This window comes from Symphalangus syndactylus, chromosome 14 (assembly GCF_028878055.3).
Source record: "Symphalangus syndactylus isolate Jambi chromosome 14, NHGRI_mSymSyn1-v2.1_pri, whole genome shotgun sequence".
Classification (NCBI taxonomy): domain Eukaryota; kingdom Metazoa; phylum Chordata; class Mammalia; order Primates; family Hylobatidae; genus Symphalangus; species Symphalangus syndactylus.
The window spans coordinates 86,159,332-86,172,238 of record NC_072436.2 but is presented as its reverse complement, the minus strand read 5'-3'; the positions used below and the strand labels follow the sequence as shown (position 1 = coordinate 86,172,238).

Sequence of the window (12,907 nt, the reverse complement as noted above, 5' to 3'; positions counted from 1 at the left end):
CAGAGTTTCCTTGTAAAAAAAAACCTGTTAATTCAAAACCTGAAAGAAGTCTGGGTGCTCCTTTAGTGAGAGATTCACCCAAAAGAGTGACAATTGGCTGAGGAACACATTTTGTGCTTGTTTATTTAGAAATATTTTAATCCAAGCAGGTTTTCATTTTGATCTTGCTCCCTTGCTTCATTAAAGACATTTTCTGACTCCGGTATAACGCATAAAGGATTTTATAATTCACAAAAAAAATTGTTAACCCTAAATACATATAAACTAGGAGTTACTTGCCTCCTCGATAAGAGGCCATCTGTGAAATGCACCTTACATATTCTGCTCTAGACCTGCTCTTTCAGAACGGCCAAGCTTAGCCCCAGAATTACAGCTCCTGAGTCACTGTAGTAAAGTTGCCATCCATCACAATGATTGCATGATCAATAATGCATGTAGTCTTTTCTGTGGGACCTGTCATGATGTTACTGGTGCAGCTCCTTCTCCACTGCAGCCTGCCCCTTACTGTCTTTTTCTCCTTCCCCTAATCCTGTCCTTTTTGATCCTGTGTTTCTGGTTGGCCTTTGTCCCTGGGGAAGGGTCCTCCTTCTGTCTGGATGGGTAGTTCCTTTTTGGGAAAGGCAGGACCTCAAGGAGCCGCTGACTGTAGCAGGTGGCCGGGGATCTTGGCAGGTGCCCCAGCTGACTCCTCCTGCCAGGTCGGCAGCTGTAAAACTTCAACCAGTGTCGTCTCTGCCTCATTCCCTCCCTGTGGTGGGTGGTGGAGTGAGTTCAGCAAAGCCTTCAGACAGACCTTCCCAGGGTGTTGGGCTGTTTGCTGTCCTTCTGGCCAACCTGAGAACCCAGTACTCTCAGGCCACTGGGCACATGCCTTATTAGCAAGGGTGGCTTTTTAGTTGTTACCCCCACCCAGTGGTTTTGAAATACATGCCAAATTGTTGAGCTATCCGCTTTTTTTTTTTTTTTTTTTTTTAGATTCGTGTGTTATTATTTTTGTGGTTTGGGTTTGCACTAGGAGTAGGTCTTAGATTCTTGGCATAAATTCATGCTAGTGGAACTAGATATAGGATGTGTAACACAGAGAACAGAGTCAGGGAGTAAGAGTGGGTGGGTCCAGGGTACATTCTGTGGATGTCTGCTGAAGGTCTTCAGCAACCTATGTTTAGAACATTCTGCAGAGGCAAGAAGTTTGAAAGCCTATTTGTATGGTATGTGAAGGCCAGTTCTGGGCAAATATGTCTAGAGTTTTATACTTCAAATTGGACAGAATTTGATTAGTGAGCTTTGAAAAACCTTTAACACTGTTTCCTGGATGACTTGAATGTACAACGATCACGCTTTAGACCGTAAATCAGCAGTTGCCTTTTCAGCGAAGGATCACAGTATGGAGATTATATTTTTCTTATCCTTTTATAGAAGAGAACATTGAATCCTGTGTTGAATCACATTTTTGTTGAAACCTTGGGCCCAGACCCTGCTTTCCCGATGCCTGCAAAGACTTCCCGATGCCTGCAATGTCTTTGCACTCTACCACGTTACTTGCCATTTCTTTGTTTTTGTTTTTTTTTTTTTGAGATGGAGTTTTGCTCTTGTCGTCCAGGCTGGAGTGCAATGGCACGATCTCGGCTTGGCGCAATCTCGGCTCACCGCAACCTCCGCCTCCCAGGTTCAAGCAATTCTCCTACCTCAGCCTCTAGAGTAGCTGGAACTACAGGCATGCACCACCACGCCTGGCTAATTTTGTATTTTTAGTAGAGACGGGGTTTCTCCATGTTGAGGCTGGTCTCGAACTCCTGACCTCAGGTGATCCGCCCACCTTGGCCTCCCAAAGTGCTGGGATTACAGGCATGAGCCACCGCGCCTAGCCACCATTTTCTTTGTTGTTCATGGTATGTGTGACTGAGCAGGTGAAGGGGGTCATTGCAAATCAAGGTCATGAGTTAATTCATCTTGTCCAGTGTTGCCCAATCCTTTGTAGATAAGGGAAGCAGTTTTCTGCTGTCTCATGAGATTTCCTACCCTACACCCTTTAATATACTCACCTTTTGGAAGAATAATAGCTGTAATATATACGTTGGAAGCTTTACCAGTCAAATATTATGGTATAGGGCAGGACTGCAAAGGACCCTGTTGTCATCTGCATCCTGCTGCCTCTTCAGCAGGGATGGTAGAAAAGAAAGGGGTGCAAAGGATGTTCTGCTGGCAGTGCGCCTGGGCGCTCACATGTTTAAGGACTGGACAGTTCCTACACAGATGCTCCTTGACTTATGAGATTATATCCCAATAAACCCATCGTAAAGTCAAAAATTGTAAGTTGAACCATCAATAATCAATGTTCTTTCTCAAAGACATGACCGCAGTTAAGGGGCGCTAAGTAGAGGTGTCCTTGGAGGTCAGTTTTGCTGACCTTCCTCTGGCTGGGGTCTTGTGGCCCTGCTAGCATGTGCCTGCTCCTGCCGGTGCTGTGGTCAATGGTAAAACAAGTTCTTCTCTGCTTGCAGATGAGCGTGAAGCCGTGCAGAAGAAGACATTCACCAAGTGGGTCAATTCCCACCTTGCCCGAGTGTCCTGCCGGATCACAGACCTGTACACTGACCTTCGAGATGGACGAATGCTCATCAAGCTGCTGGAGGTCCTCTCTGGAGAGAGGCTGGTGAGTGGGGATCTTAGGAAGTGCTGTGCATTGTACGTGGGAAAATATTTTTGAAAAATCAAGTGTGAGTTGTCTCCTGTTGAATTCTGCAGTTAATGATTGATAGTTTTGAGGAGAATCTTGAGAAGTGAGTTGAGCGCTTCAGGGAAAGTCTTAGTGTCACATTCTGAGCATGGATGATGTTCTTAAGCTGTAATAAAGTTGCTTTGTTCTGGTAATTTGCAAGGTAGCCACCTTTGGTCAGAAAGAACTTGGCTGGGGTTCCTGTTAAACAGGCCATGGTGCTGGAATTTGAAGGGCCAGGCTTGGGCGCTGGCTTCTAGATGAACCTGTGTCCCACATGGGATGATGGAATGTTTTCTAAATTTGCGTCTTTCTGGTTGTCTAGAAAATCTGAGCTGCCATCTTAAGGTGGCAAGCATTGAATTCAGTGGTCACTGATGTTTTCTTCCCTGCACGCTTTTTATTTTGGGAGTGGAGGGAGAGGCTGGTGTTTTGTCATCTCCTTGGGAAAGGAGCTTCTGATGAATTCACCCTGCCTTTTCAGGCAGGAAAGTTATCAGCCTGCAGTGAAAATTGTATCCCCAATCTGTTTCCCAGAGCTGCTGTGGCCCTCTCTGATGTGACTCTTATTTATGCATCTTATACCAGAGAAGCTTAAAAGCAGTCACTGTGACTGATCCAACAGGTTTTGTCTCGCCTTGGTTTGAAAATGGTTGCTGTATCCTCCCAGAGCACATGTAGTGCCATAGGTGGAGATGGGGCCGAGCCAGAAGCCAACGCCCAGGATGGAGACCACATCTGCACTGACATCACCAGGAAAATATGATGTGGTGGTTGGCAGTGCTGCCAGAAAGCCTTATTTTTAACTTGATCTCCAACCTGTAGCTTGCCAGCCGCAGTGGGCCTGTGTGCAGACCAGCCCCACACCTCTGACCACAGGCAAGGGACTAAGGTTGTACCTTTCCCTATTTGTTATCAGCCCAGAGACAGACTGCCTCTTTGAGTCTGGGTTAAAATGGAGCCAGAAAAGTATTCTCTTCCCTGCCCTTCAGTTCAAGAACAGGCATCTCCAGAAGATAGTGAAGCCCTGTCTCCTCTGTAGTGAGTTTCATCCATGCCCTTTGTTCCTGAGCATGTAGGTCTTGTGGCCTCATTTTCTGTGAGGGTTTGTCGGTCACACTAGATAAACTAGACAAATAAAGGAGACCCCTGCTCAAAACGATGACAGCTATAAGAAGGCAGTTGATTCGTGGTGTGGGGGTGAGGGAGTGGGCCCACATGGGGAGTTTGAACAGGCCATTTATTGCGTTTTTATTTGTTTTTCCAAAGTGAGTCTTGTTTGAGAGCCTAGACTAGAATCATTGTGATACGCAGCTTTAAATATAATTTTTATAACCAGACTTCCTTTCTGTACCTCTCAACTTTTTTTGTTTCTTAGTGTTTAACCTAGTTTGATTATTTATTGATTTTTTTGTGTGTGTGGAGTGGGGGAATGGTGTTTTGAAAGTAGCTAAAATAAAAATCATTAAAGGTCACATGGATAGGAATTAGTCTGAACATTTATTTTCTTTTAATTTTTGTTCCAATAGGGTCCAATCTTCTAGCCTGTAGGGAGTAAATTGGTTGCCTTTAAAGACCCATAATTATTTTATACCAAGAAGATTTTGTCCTTGATAATGTCCACGTAATAAATGGGATCAGGCCCGTTGCCGTTTATTCTGAACAGGGCAAGAAAAATGTAAGTTGGGAGAAAAACCGGTAAAGCATAATTCTTAGATGTGTGTGAATATCTCCCATTCCTCTCCTTATTTGTTAGCAGTAAGTTTTTTTGTGGCATCCCAGAGACCTAGGAGAGTAAGGATGAAGAAGATGGTACAGTGGCTACCATCTCCAGCCTCTTAGGCAGTCGGTATCAGTAGTTTTACAGAACTTTGTAAAGCCCCTAGTGCCTTCATTTGTATTACCCATTCTTCACAGCCATCCTGGATTATATAGGTTGGCCAGTCTAATTTTATTATTCCAAAAATAAAGATACCATAGATAGAGTGCTCTAAAGCTCTTGTTCATCTGGGCCAGAGATTTTAAGTCTCTTTGGCCTTGTAGTCTGTTTGGTTCATGTAACTTCCTGGAAAGGAAACATACTATACACTGCCTTTGGCTATGGAGGTTGCCAAGGCCTCAAGTTAACGATCCTCCCTGCAGAAGACCTCCATGAGAGCTTGCCCCAAAGGTTCCTTGCTTATTCAGATTCCAGAACTAATGAGGTGGTTAGAGCTTCCAGGCCTGGGTAAATGAATGTCCCCAGCTAAGTGTGTCATCAGATAACATTAGCTGGGCTTTCTGCACCAGTGGTCCAAAACCCTGGGTAACATAAACATTTGCACTCTATCTGGAGCCCAGTCTTTGTCAGCCAGCATTTTAGCCCCAGCACTTAACCACCAACTTGGCAATAGCTAGCAGATAAATGTTTGAGGGACTAGGTGATTCAATTTACTTTATTAATAGATTCTTGGAGCTAGTTCCTTTACAGAGGAGGAAATTTGTGTATGTGTGCGTGTGTGTTTTCTGAGTAAAGTTCAAAGAAACATTAGTTTAATGACCCAGACAATTCCACCCTCACCCCACCCTGGATTTTGGCTCAATAATATTTGAGTTAAATATGAGCAAGTTTCATATAAGCATTTGGGAACTTGATTTTGAACCTCTCAGCAACATCACAAGGCAGAGATCTCTGGTCCTGACTTGGTTATGATCTGTGTCCAGAAGTGTCTGCTCCCTCTCGGCCTCAGTTGTATCAGCTCATAGAGCAGTGAGAAGGCTGAGGGCTGGGCCAGGAAGCTTCTGCTAGTCAGGATTAGATTGATCAGAAATAAAACTGTTCTTTTCTCATTTCTTATTCTGAAATCACTATAGTCTATAACTCTCCGTAAAGGTCTCACTTCAAAAATCTCTTAAAAATACAGACCCACCCTTTACTTTAGCATTGGATTGGCAGATAAAAGTGTGAGCACAGAACCTGTGCTGGCCACTTAGTAATTAGACCTAGATCTCAGGGCCAGACTAGAATGAGGCTTGAGGGGTGATGGTTTGCCCTGCAGCAGCATTGACGTGGAGAGAGAGGAGCCCCTGGCATATGAGGCCTGCACTTCGGTGGTAATGTTCTGCCCACAGCTCATAACCCACTTCAGACGCTCGCCATTGCCTGCCATCTCCCTTCATGGGCATCTGCAATGAATAGTGGTTCTCACTATGGTGGCCAGTTTTTTTGCCTTGCTCCTGGCCAGACTAAGCCCTCGCCTCTGACCGAGGTATAGGGTGAGGTTTTCCAAACACCTCTGCCCTCCCCCAAACCCCACCAAGTCAGTTATCACTGGGTTTTGCTTCCCTGTTGTTTCCTGATGTTCTGTATTCTGTCTTCTTACTCCATCAGTCAGTCTCTGAGAAAGCAACAGAAAAAAGTGTGTGTGTGTGCATGTGTTTGTGTGCGTGTGTGTGTGTGTGTGTGTGTGTGTTGCCATCATTAATTTCAAAACAGGCTGAGCTAGGTGGAGAAGATAGATTTAACATGAGATTTGTTAAGCCTTAAATCCCACATTGAACTGCTCTGAGTTTTTTCGTAAAGCCTTTGTTAAGAGAACCATACTGGTATGTATTGTTTATTGAAACAGTGTTTGTGAACTGGCCGTGGAACCTCGCTGGGGTTTTTTAAAAACGTCATTTGTATGGGAGAATTTACTTTTGTTTTAAACAACCAGCCACAGAACTCCTCCATTAAATGTGGGTCTAATCACACAAACTTGAAAAGTGAACTAAGAGTCCTAAGTGCCACATGATAAAGTGCCAGATGAATGGCCCCAGAGCCCTAGAGTTCAGAAGGGGAAATGAGCCCTCTGGACGGGATGTCAAGAAACCTTAGTAGGGGGGTAGGGTGTGGGTAGGGTTCCAGCTGGGTCCAGGAGAAGAACTTCACAGGCGGGGCAGCCAGAGTGTGAAAGCTCATAGTTTGGACTAAGTGAAGAGAGCATTTGGAGGTAGCAGGCATCAGGGACTGGTACAGGGCAAGTTTCCCAGCTAAACTGGAGGGGTTTTTTTGAAAGGAGTGGTGATGGTAACTTCTTATCTCTTGTGTTTACAGAGTACTCTCCTACTGTTTTCTCATTCAGTTCTTACAGTCTAATGAAGTGGGCAACCTCTGCTTTACAGAAAACAGTTACCAGTGACTTGCCAAGGCCAGTGCTGCTAGTAGGTGATATGGTGTGGACTGCAGCCCACCCTGCTGACTCTTGAGTGCCTCCTTTCCCACGGAGCCCTTAGGAGTGGGTCCCAGCTGGGAACAAGACAGGCAGGAAGTCATGAGACACAGTATGGTGTTCCCTGATTAATTCTAATTGGGCCAAAATAACTAATACTCTGAAAGCTCAAAATTTCATGTGTTGGGAGGAGTTTGGGGACTAGTGTGAAGTGAGTCTGGCTTTGTAGCATATTAGAAGAAATTTTGGAATTAGTGCTTCCCATCCTATCCTATGTATTCAGTAGAGGCCTTTGTTTGTGAATGTGTATAGCAAAAATCTATGTTTAATTAAAAGAAAAAAACATAAGCAAGTGCCTGTCACACTGATTTGCCGAGATCAGTGTCTTCTGTATTTCCTCTTCACCTGAACAAGGGATCGGCAGGCACTGTAGACTTCAGCTTTGGTGCTAGTGAGTCCTCTGTCCTGCAACACCCTGTAGATTGTCATCATACAGCTGTAAGTGACTTTAGTGACCACCAAGTTAAATCCCCTCACTTGGTAGATAAGGTAAATCAGGGAAAATAAGTGACCAGCAAAGCCACCCAGCTGGGTTATGGCAGATCTAGGCCTCATTGGCCTCTCTCAGTGCCCAGGGCTGTGCTCTGTCCAGCACCACAATCTTTGAATGGTTGTTGCTCCAGGTAGCTGCAGGGTTGCTTTGGAGACTTACAGAGAAAGAAGGGGTGGGGAGTACAGGGTGGAACAGGGCATCGCAGCACCCCAGAGACCTCCCAAAACACCCTCCCAGAAGCCTTCCCTTGTATCTTCCTTTCCTATTAACAAAAGAGGCCAAATCAGCTCTCGGAAGCTTTTTCTTTCTTTCTTTCTTTTCCTCTCCATCTCTGGACTGACAAAACCTTTGCCATTGTAATTACTCCATGGTTCTGCAAATCCTCATGCCTTGCAGAGTGTAAATGACCCAAACTCAAGGCTGGGCCGGCAGGTGGGGCAGAGCCAGTGCCCCAGGAGGGACGACCCAGCCCCCTCCTTCCTCTCTAAGGGTTTTTGGTCCATGCAGAGGAATTTGCCCAAGGCCATACTGCTTCTTAGGCAGGGCCTGGACTGGACTCTAATACGCAATTAGAATTACGTTGTCAGATCCTAGAGATGTTTATGTAGCCTCGTAAGTTTCTTCCCCTCTTTTAGAGCCAGAAAGAAGATGGGCCTGGGATGGAGATATGGCTGGTAAAGGTTTGAGCCTAGACGGGACCTTGGGAGGGGGAAATAGGAAAAGTGCCTGTGAAAAAACACAGGAATCCACGGACTGTAGTGTGAGGGGAAGGGAAGCTTCTTAAAATGATTTAAAGGAGGATCAGTAAAAATAGGCATTTCCTCAGAGGAACAGCTCTCTGCCTGCAGAGCTCCCGATAGTCACATGAGTCTGGTATCGACCCTTGTCCCCACGTTGAGGGCATTTCAGACTTTCCTGTCAGAAGTGACACAGAACAGAAGTGCAGCACACCAACATGGCATATGTATACATATGTAAGAAACCTGCACATTATGCACATGTACCCTAAAACTTAAAGTATAATAATAATAAAATAAAATAAAATAAAGGGCACATGTTGCTGTGGGGACAGAAGCATGCTGCACTAGGGAATCCGATGGCCAGTAATGGAGGCAAGACAGAGGACGCTCCTTTCCTTTGCAGAATTAGCCGCTCTTGGGGCAGGCTTCAGAAAGTGTTTACTGCTGAGAGACGCCCCCTCCCTCTGCTCCATTGTGTTTAATTCTCTATTGTTACCTCTTCCTCCTTTTGAGAAGATGAAGTTTGGCAATATAAAAATAGCTCTTTAAAAAATGAAAACCAGCCACCAGATGGGAACCGAGTCCCTCACTTCCTTTCACATGGAAGCATGTACCCCTCTTCCCTGTATTCTGGGTTTTTCCTGTAGTGTAAAGAGGGCCAGCTTTAAGTCCTGCTTTACCACATCCTAACTAGCTGGTAGATTGCTTCATCTCTCTGAGCCACTGTGTCTTCATGTATAAAATGACAGGAATAGTAATTATTATAATGTAGAGTTACTGTGAGGATTAGATGTGATCACAGCTGTCAACCACCTAGCAGGGAGAGGTGAACACACAGTAGTTGCTCAATAAATGGCAGCTAAGAATTTTTAGATCTTGGGAACTTTGAAGTTTGTATGACCAACATGTTTCTATGGATAGCTCTGTGAGATCATGATCACCTCTTGAAATTAATTTCTTGTAATTACTGCTTCCTAAACTTGCCCAGGTATCGTGCCTTAAAACATGTGAGAAGCCCACTCTGAAGCAGATAGAACATATGTTGTGGGAGTGTGTGGTGTACTTGAGTTTTAGTCTGAATTCCCACTCCCCTCGTATTGTACCACCAGGAGGTCATCTCACCTTGCTGTATCTTGTTTTTTCTTGTTATTCTGAGGCTTGCTGGTTTCTGAGTTGCATCCAGGTCTGGAATGAACCATCCCTTAGTTCATCTGGCACAGCCAGTCGCCATCAGCATGGGGTCCCTGTGATGTGGCATTGAACTTCTTCAACCTGCGTGAATGTGTTGGGCCCCATCACCACCCTCCGCCTCCCACACCCTGGACCCCATGTTCATGTGGAAGCACACACACATTCCATTGAGATTTTGTAGAGAGAGAATAGAGTTGTGGAATGTCTCATACATGATTCCTGTTTGTGGGGAGGAGATTCTGAGAGGAAGGACCACTTTTTCTACTGCATTCATTTGAATGTAAGTCAGACAAGTGATTATTTGAGATCAAGCTTTCAGGATAAAGTCTGAAAGAACATTGGTTACATCCTGCTGGTTGGAGCCTGGGAAGGTACCGACAGTCCCCATCTATTCATTATTCTCTTCCTTCTCATAATTCCATCCACATTGTCGCCTCCGCCCTGTTGGAGGGAGACTTGTGAGAATGGCTGCTGCAGTTAGAAGTTTCTGTCCCCCTTGATCTGCAGTTCCCATCATGAAGACACTTTCTTTGTAATGGAAACAGCACATGTAGGTGGACCACTCACTATCTCTGCTCAGGTGCACGAGCTGACAAGAAATGAGAGGAAAAGGCCCCTGAACAGCAAAAATGTCAGAAGCCCCTGCACCTTTCTTAGAGGCAGTTAATCCCCATCCCTTAGATTTGAACAGTTTTGAACCAGGAGCTTCGTTCAATCCAGAAACCACCTGGATATGAGAAGAAAAGGGGCTGCTGTGAATAGTCATGTTTCAGCATGAGAAATGACAGCTGATCCAAGAGACAAAAGGAAAAACTTAAAGAGCACATGTGAGAGCCATATGCAGAGTTCTGTGACTCCTGGTGGGGAGAGCTGCTCCACCTGCCTCTTCTAGGGCGGCACTTTAGGAGGCTGACGGGTGTACCGTGGAAAGAGAGAGCACCAGTGTCACCTCAAACAGCACTTGCAGAATCAGAGTTACAGAATTTTAGATTAAGCCCACCCCTTTCTATTTTATATCTATTTTTTCCTACCTCATTAGATTGCTTGATTTTGATGCAACCTGGCATTGCACAAATAGCAAATTCTAGCATTTCCCACATACCCAAATTAAAATCATTTTGAAGTTTCTGAAGGCAAAATCCACCTCTTGTTTCTTTTTTTGGGGTAAGGAGGATATCACAATAATGTGAAAAGCTTAATGTTTAAAGACATTTCTTTTTCCGTTGCTATTATGGTCAGGTCCTGCATCTGCAGATTTAACTGACCACAGGTAGAAAATATTCAAGGGGAAGAACAATGAAAAATAACAATACAGAAATAAACAATGATACAATTTTTTAAAAATACAGTATAACAACTATTTACATAGCATTTACATTATATTCGTTACAAATAATATAGCCATGATTTAAAATATATGGGAGGCCAGGTGGGGTGGCTCACGCCTGTAATCCCAGCACTTTGGGAGGCCAAGGTGGGTGGATCATTTGAGATCAGGAGTTCAAGACCAGCTTGGCCAACATGGTGAAACCCCGTCTCTACTAAAAATACAAAAATTAGCCGGGCATGGTGGCTGGTGCCTATAACCCAGCTACTCGGGAGGCTGAGGCAGGAGAATCTCTTGAACCCAGGAGGCAGAGATTGCGGTGAGCCGCGATCATGCCATTGCACTCCAGCCTGGGCGACAGAGCAAGACTGTCTCAAAAAAAAAAAATTAATTAATTTTTAAAGTATATGGGAGGATGTGCATAGGTTATATCAAATACTGTGCCGTTTTATATAAGCGACTTGAGCATCTGTGGATTTTGGTATCCTTGGGGGTCCTGGAATCAATACCCTGTGGATACCAAGGGACAATTATATTTGAAAATAAAATTTTACTACTTGTGGTAGGCCTCTGCATATAATCTTATTTCCTCAAGGTCAACCACATTCTTCTGTTTTACTTGTCCTTTTTTATAGGAGAAAAGAAAGTAAAAAATAATAATCTGAGACTGGACAGACTTAAAATGGCCACTTTTTACCCAAGTAACCTTCCTTTCAGACATTTTCCATACAGCACATAGCTGAGGATCTTAACTACCCAAGGGAAAAGCAGGGAATGGACAAGATACTAAGGTAGGGCTGGCTGCTGCCCTGAACTGCGTGTACCTGGGTTGCTGCAGCTTGGCCCCCTTTCCCCTGCGAGGTCCGCTCACACACCAAACCCAGTCTGTCTGCTGGCATTCAGTTCACTCTGAACATAACTCTGTGCTCAGAACTGGACCAAAGACCCCTGAGAATATAGAAGTATAAAGCCTCATCCTTGCTCTTAGGAAGTGAACAGTCTAGTTGGAAGTAATAAGAGCAATAAATGAAACAACAGCAAAATTATAATGATTAGTTCCTGGGCTCTATGGTCCAGACTGTTAGTTATAGAGTTGTGAGGAAAAGAAGAGCTGTGAGAACCAGAATGATTGGAAATGGGAAATGTCTCCGGGAAGGAAAGATGGGCCTTCGCCTGAGCCTTGGAAGGTAGGTAGGTGTGATGAGGTGAAGAGATTGATGGGAAATAGAGAGAAAGGAGAGAAGGATGGAGCCAGATGGGCGAGGGCATGAGCTTGGTGTTGGTACAACAGATAATAGAAACCCATTTTGTGTGTGTGTGTGCATGCATGCGCACGTGCGTACACACACACAGTGGACCCTTGAACAAAGCAGGGGGTTTAGGGGCACCAACCCCATGCCACTGAAAATCTTCCTATACATTTGATTCCCCCAAAACTTTTAATAGCCTACTGTTGTCTTATCAATAATATAGTCAATTAACATATTTTGCATGTTATATGTATTACATTACTGTAGTCTTAAAGTAAGCTAGGGAAAAGAAAATGTTATTAAGAAAAGGAAGAGAAAATATATTTGCAGATTCAGTAAGTGGAAATGGATCATCATAAATGTCTTCATCCTTGTCTTCACGTTGAGTAGGCTGAGGAGGAAGGTTGTGGGGTTGGTCTTGCCATCTTGGTGTAGTAGAAGTGGAAAAGGTAGAAGGGGAGGCAGAAGAGGCAGGCACACTTGGTGTAACTTTATGGAAATAGCAGAAGCAGTCTTGAATAATTGAAACCCTTGGAACAAATTCGATTTGTTTTCTGGTACTGCTTTTACATCCTCTTCCTCATCATTTTTCATCCTTTTGGAGATACTGATTTTCATCAAGTCATCTTCCGTTAATTCTTCTGATGTGGTATCTGATAGCTCTTGAATTTCTCCAAGATCCATATCATGAAAACCTTCACCCCTCTACCTTTTTGCCATATCCACAACCTCTTTCATAATTTCCTTCATTGTCTCTGTCATAAATTCTGTGAAGTCCTGTATAACATCTGGACGTCGTTTTCTCCAGCAGGAATTTATTGTTTCAGGTTTGATGGCTTTCACAGCTTTTTCTGTAACAATGATGGCATCTTCAGTGGTGTAGTCCTCCCAGACTTTCATGATGTTCTCTCTGTTAGGGATTCTATTCCATAGCATCGAC

At 44.3% G+C, this 12,907-nt stretch overlaps 1 protein-coding gene across 3 annotated transcripts in view; it reads left to right on the top strand.

Annotated features, from left to right (window-relative positions):
• SPTBN1 (spectrin beta, non-erythrocytic 1) overlaps positions 1-12,907 on the top strand; it is a 212,223-nt gene that overhangs the window by 138,332 nt on the left and 60,984 nt on the right. For all 3 annotated transcript variants that reach the window (XM_055242815.2, XM_055242816.2, XM_055242817.2), the window contains one exon: positions 2,502-2,653. In XM_055242815.2, the coding sequence (XP_055098790.1) occupies positions 2,502-2,653 (152 nt within the window). The remainder of the gene's footprint in view (positions 1-2,501; positions 2,654-12,907) is intronic.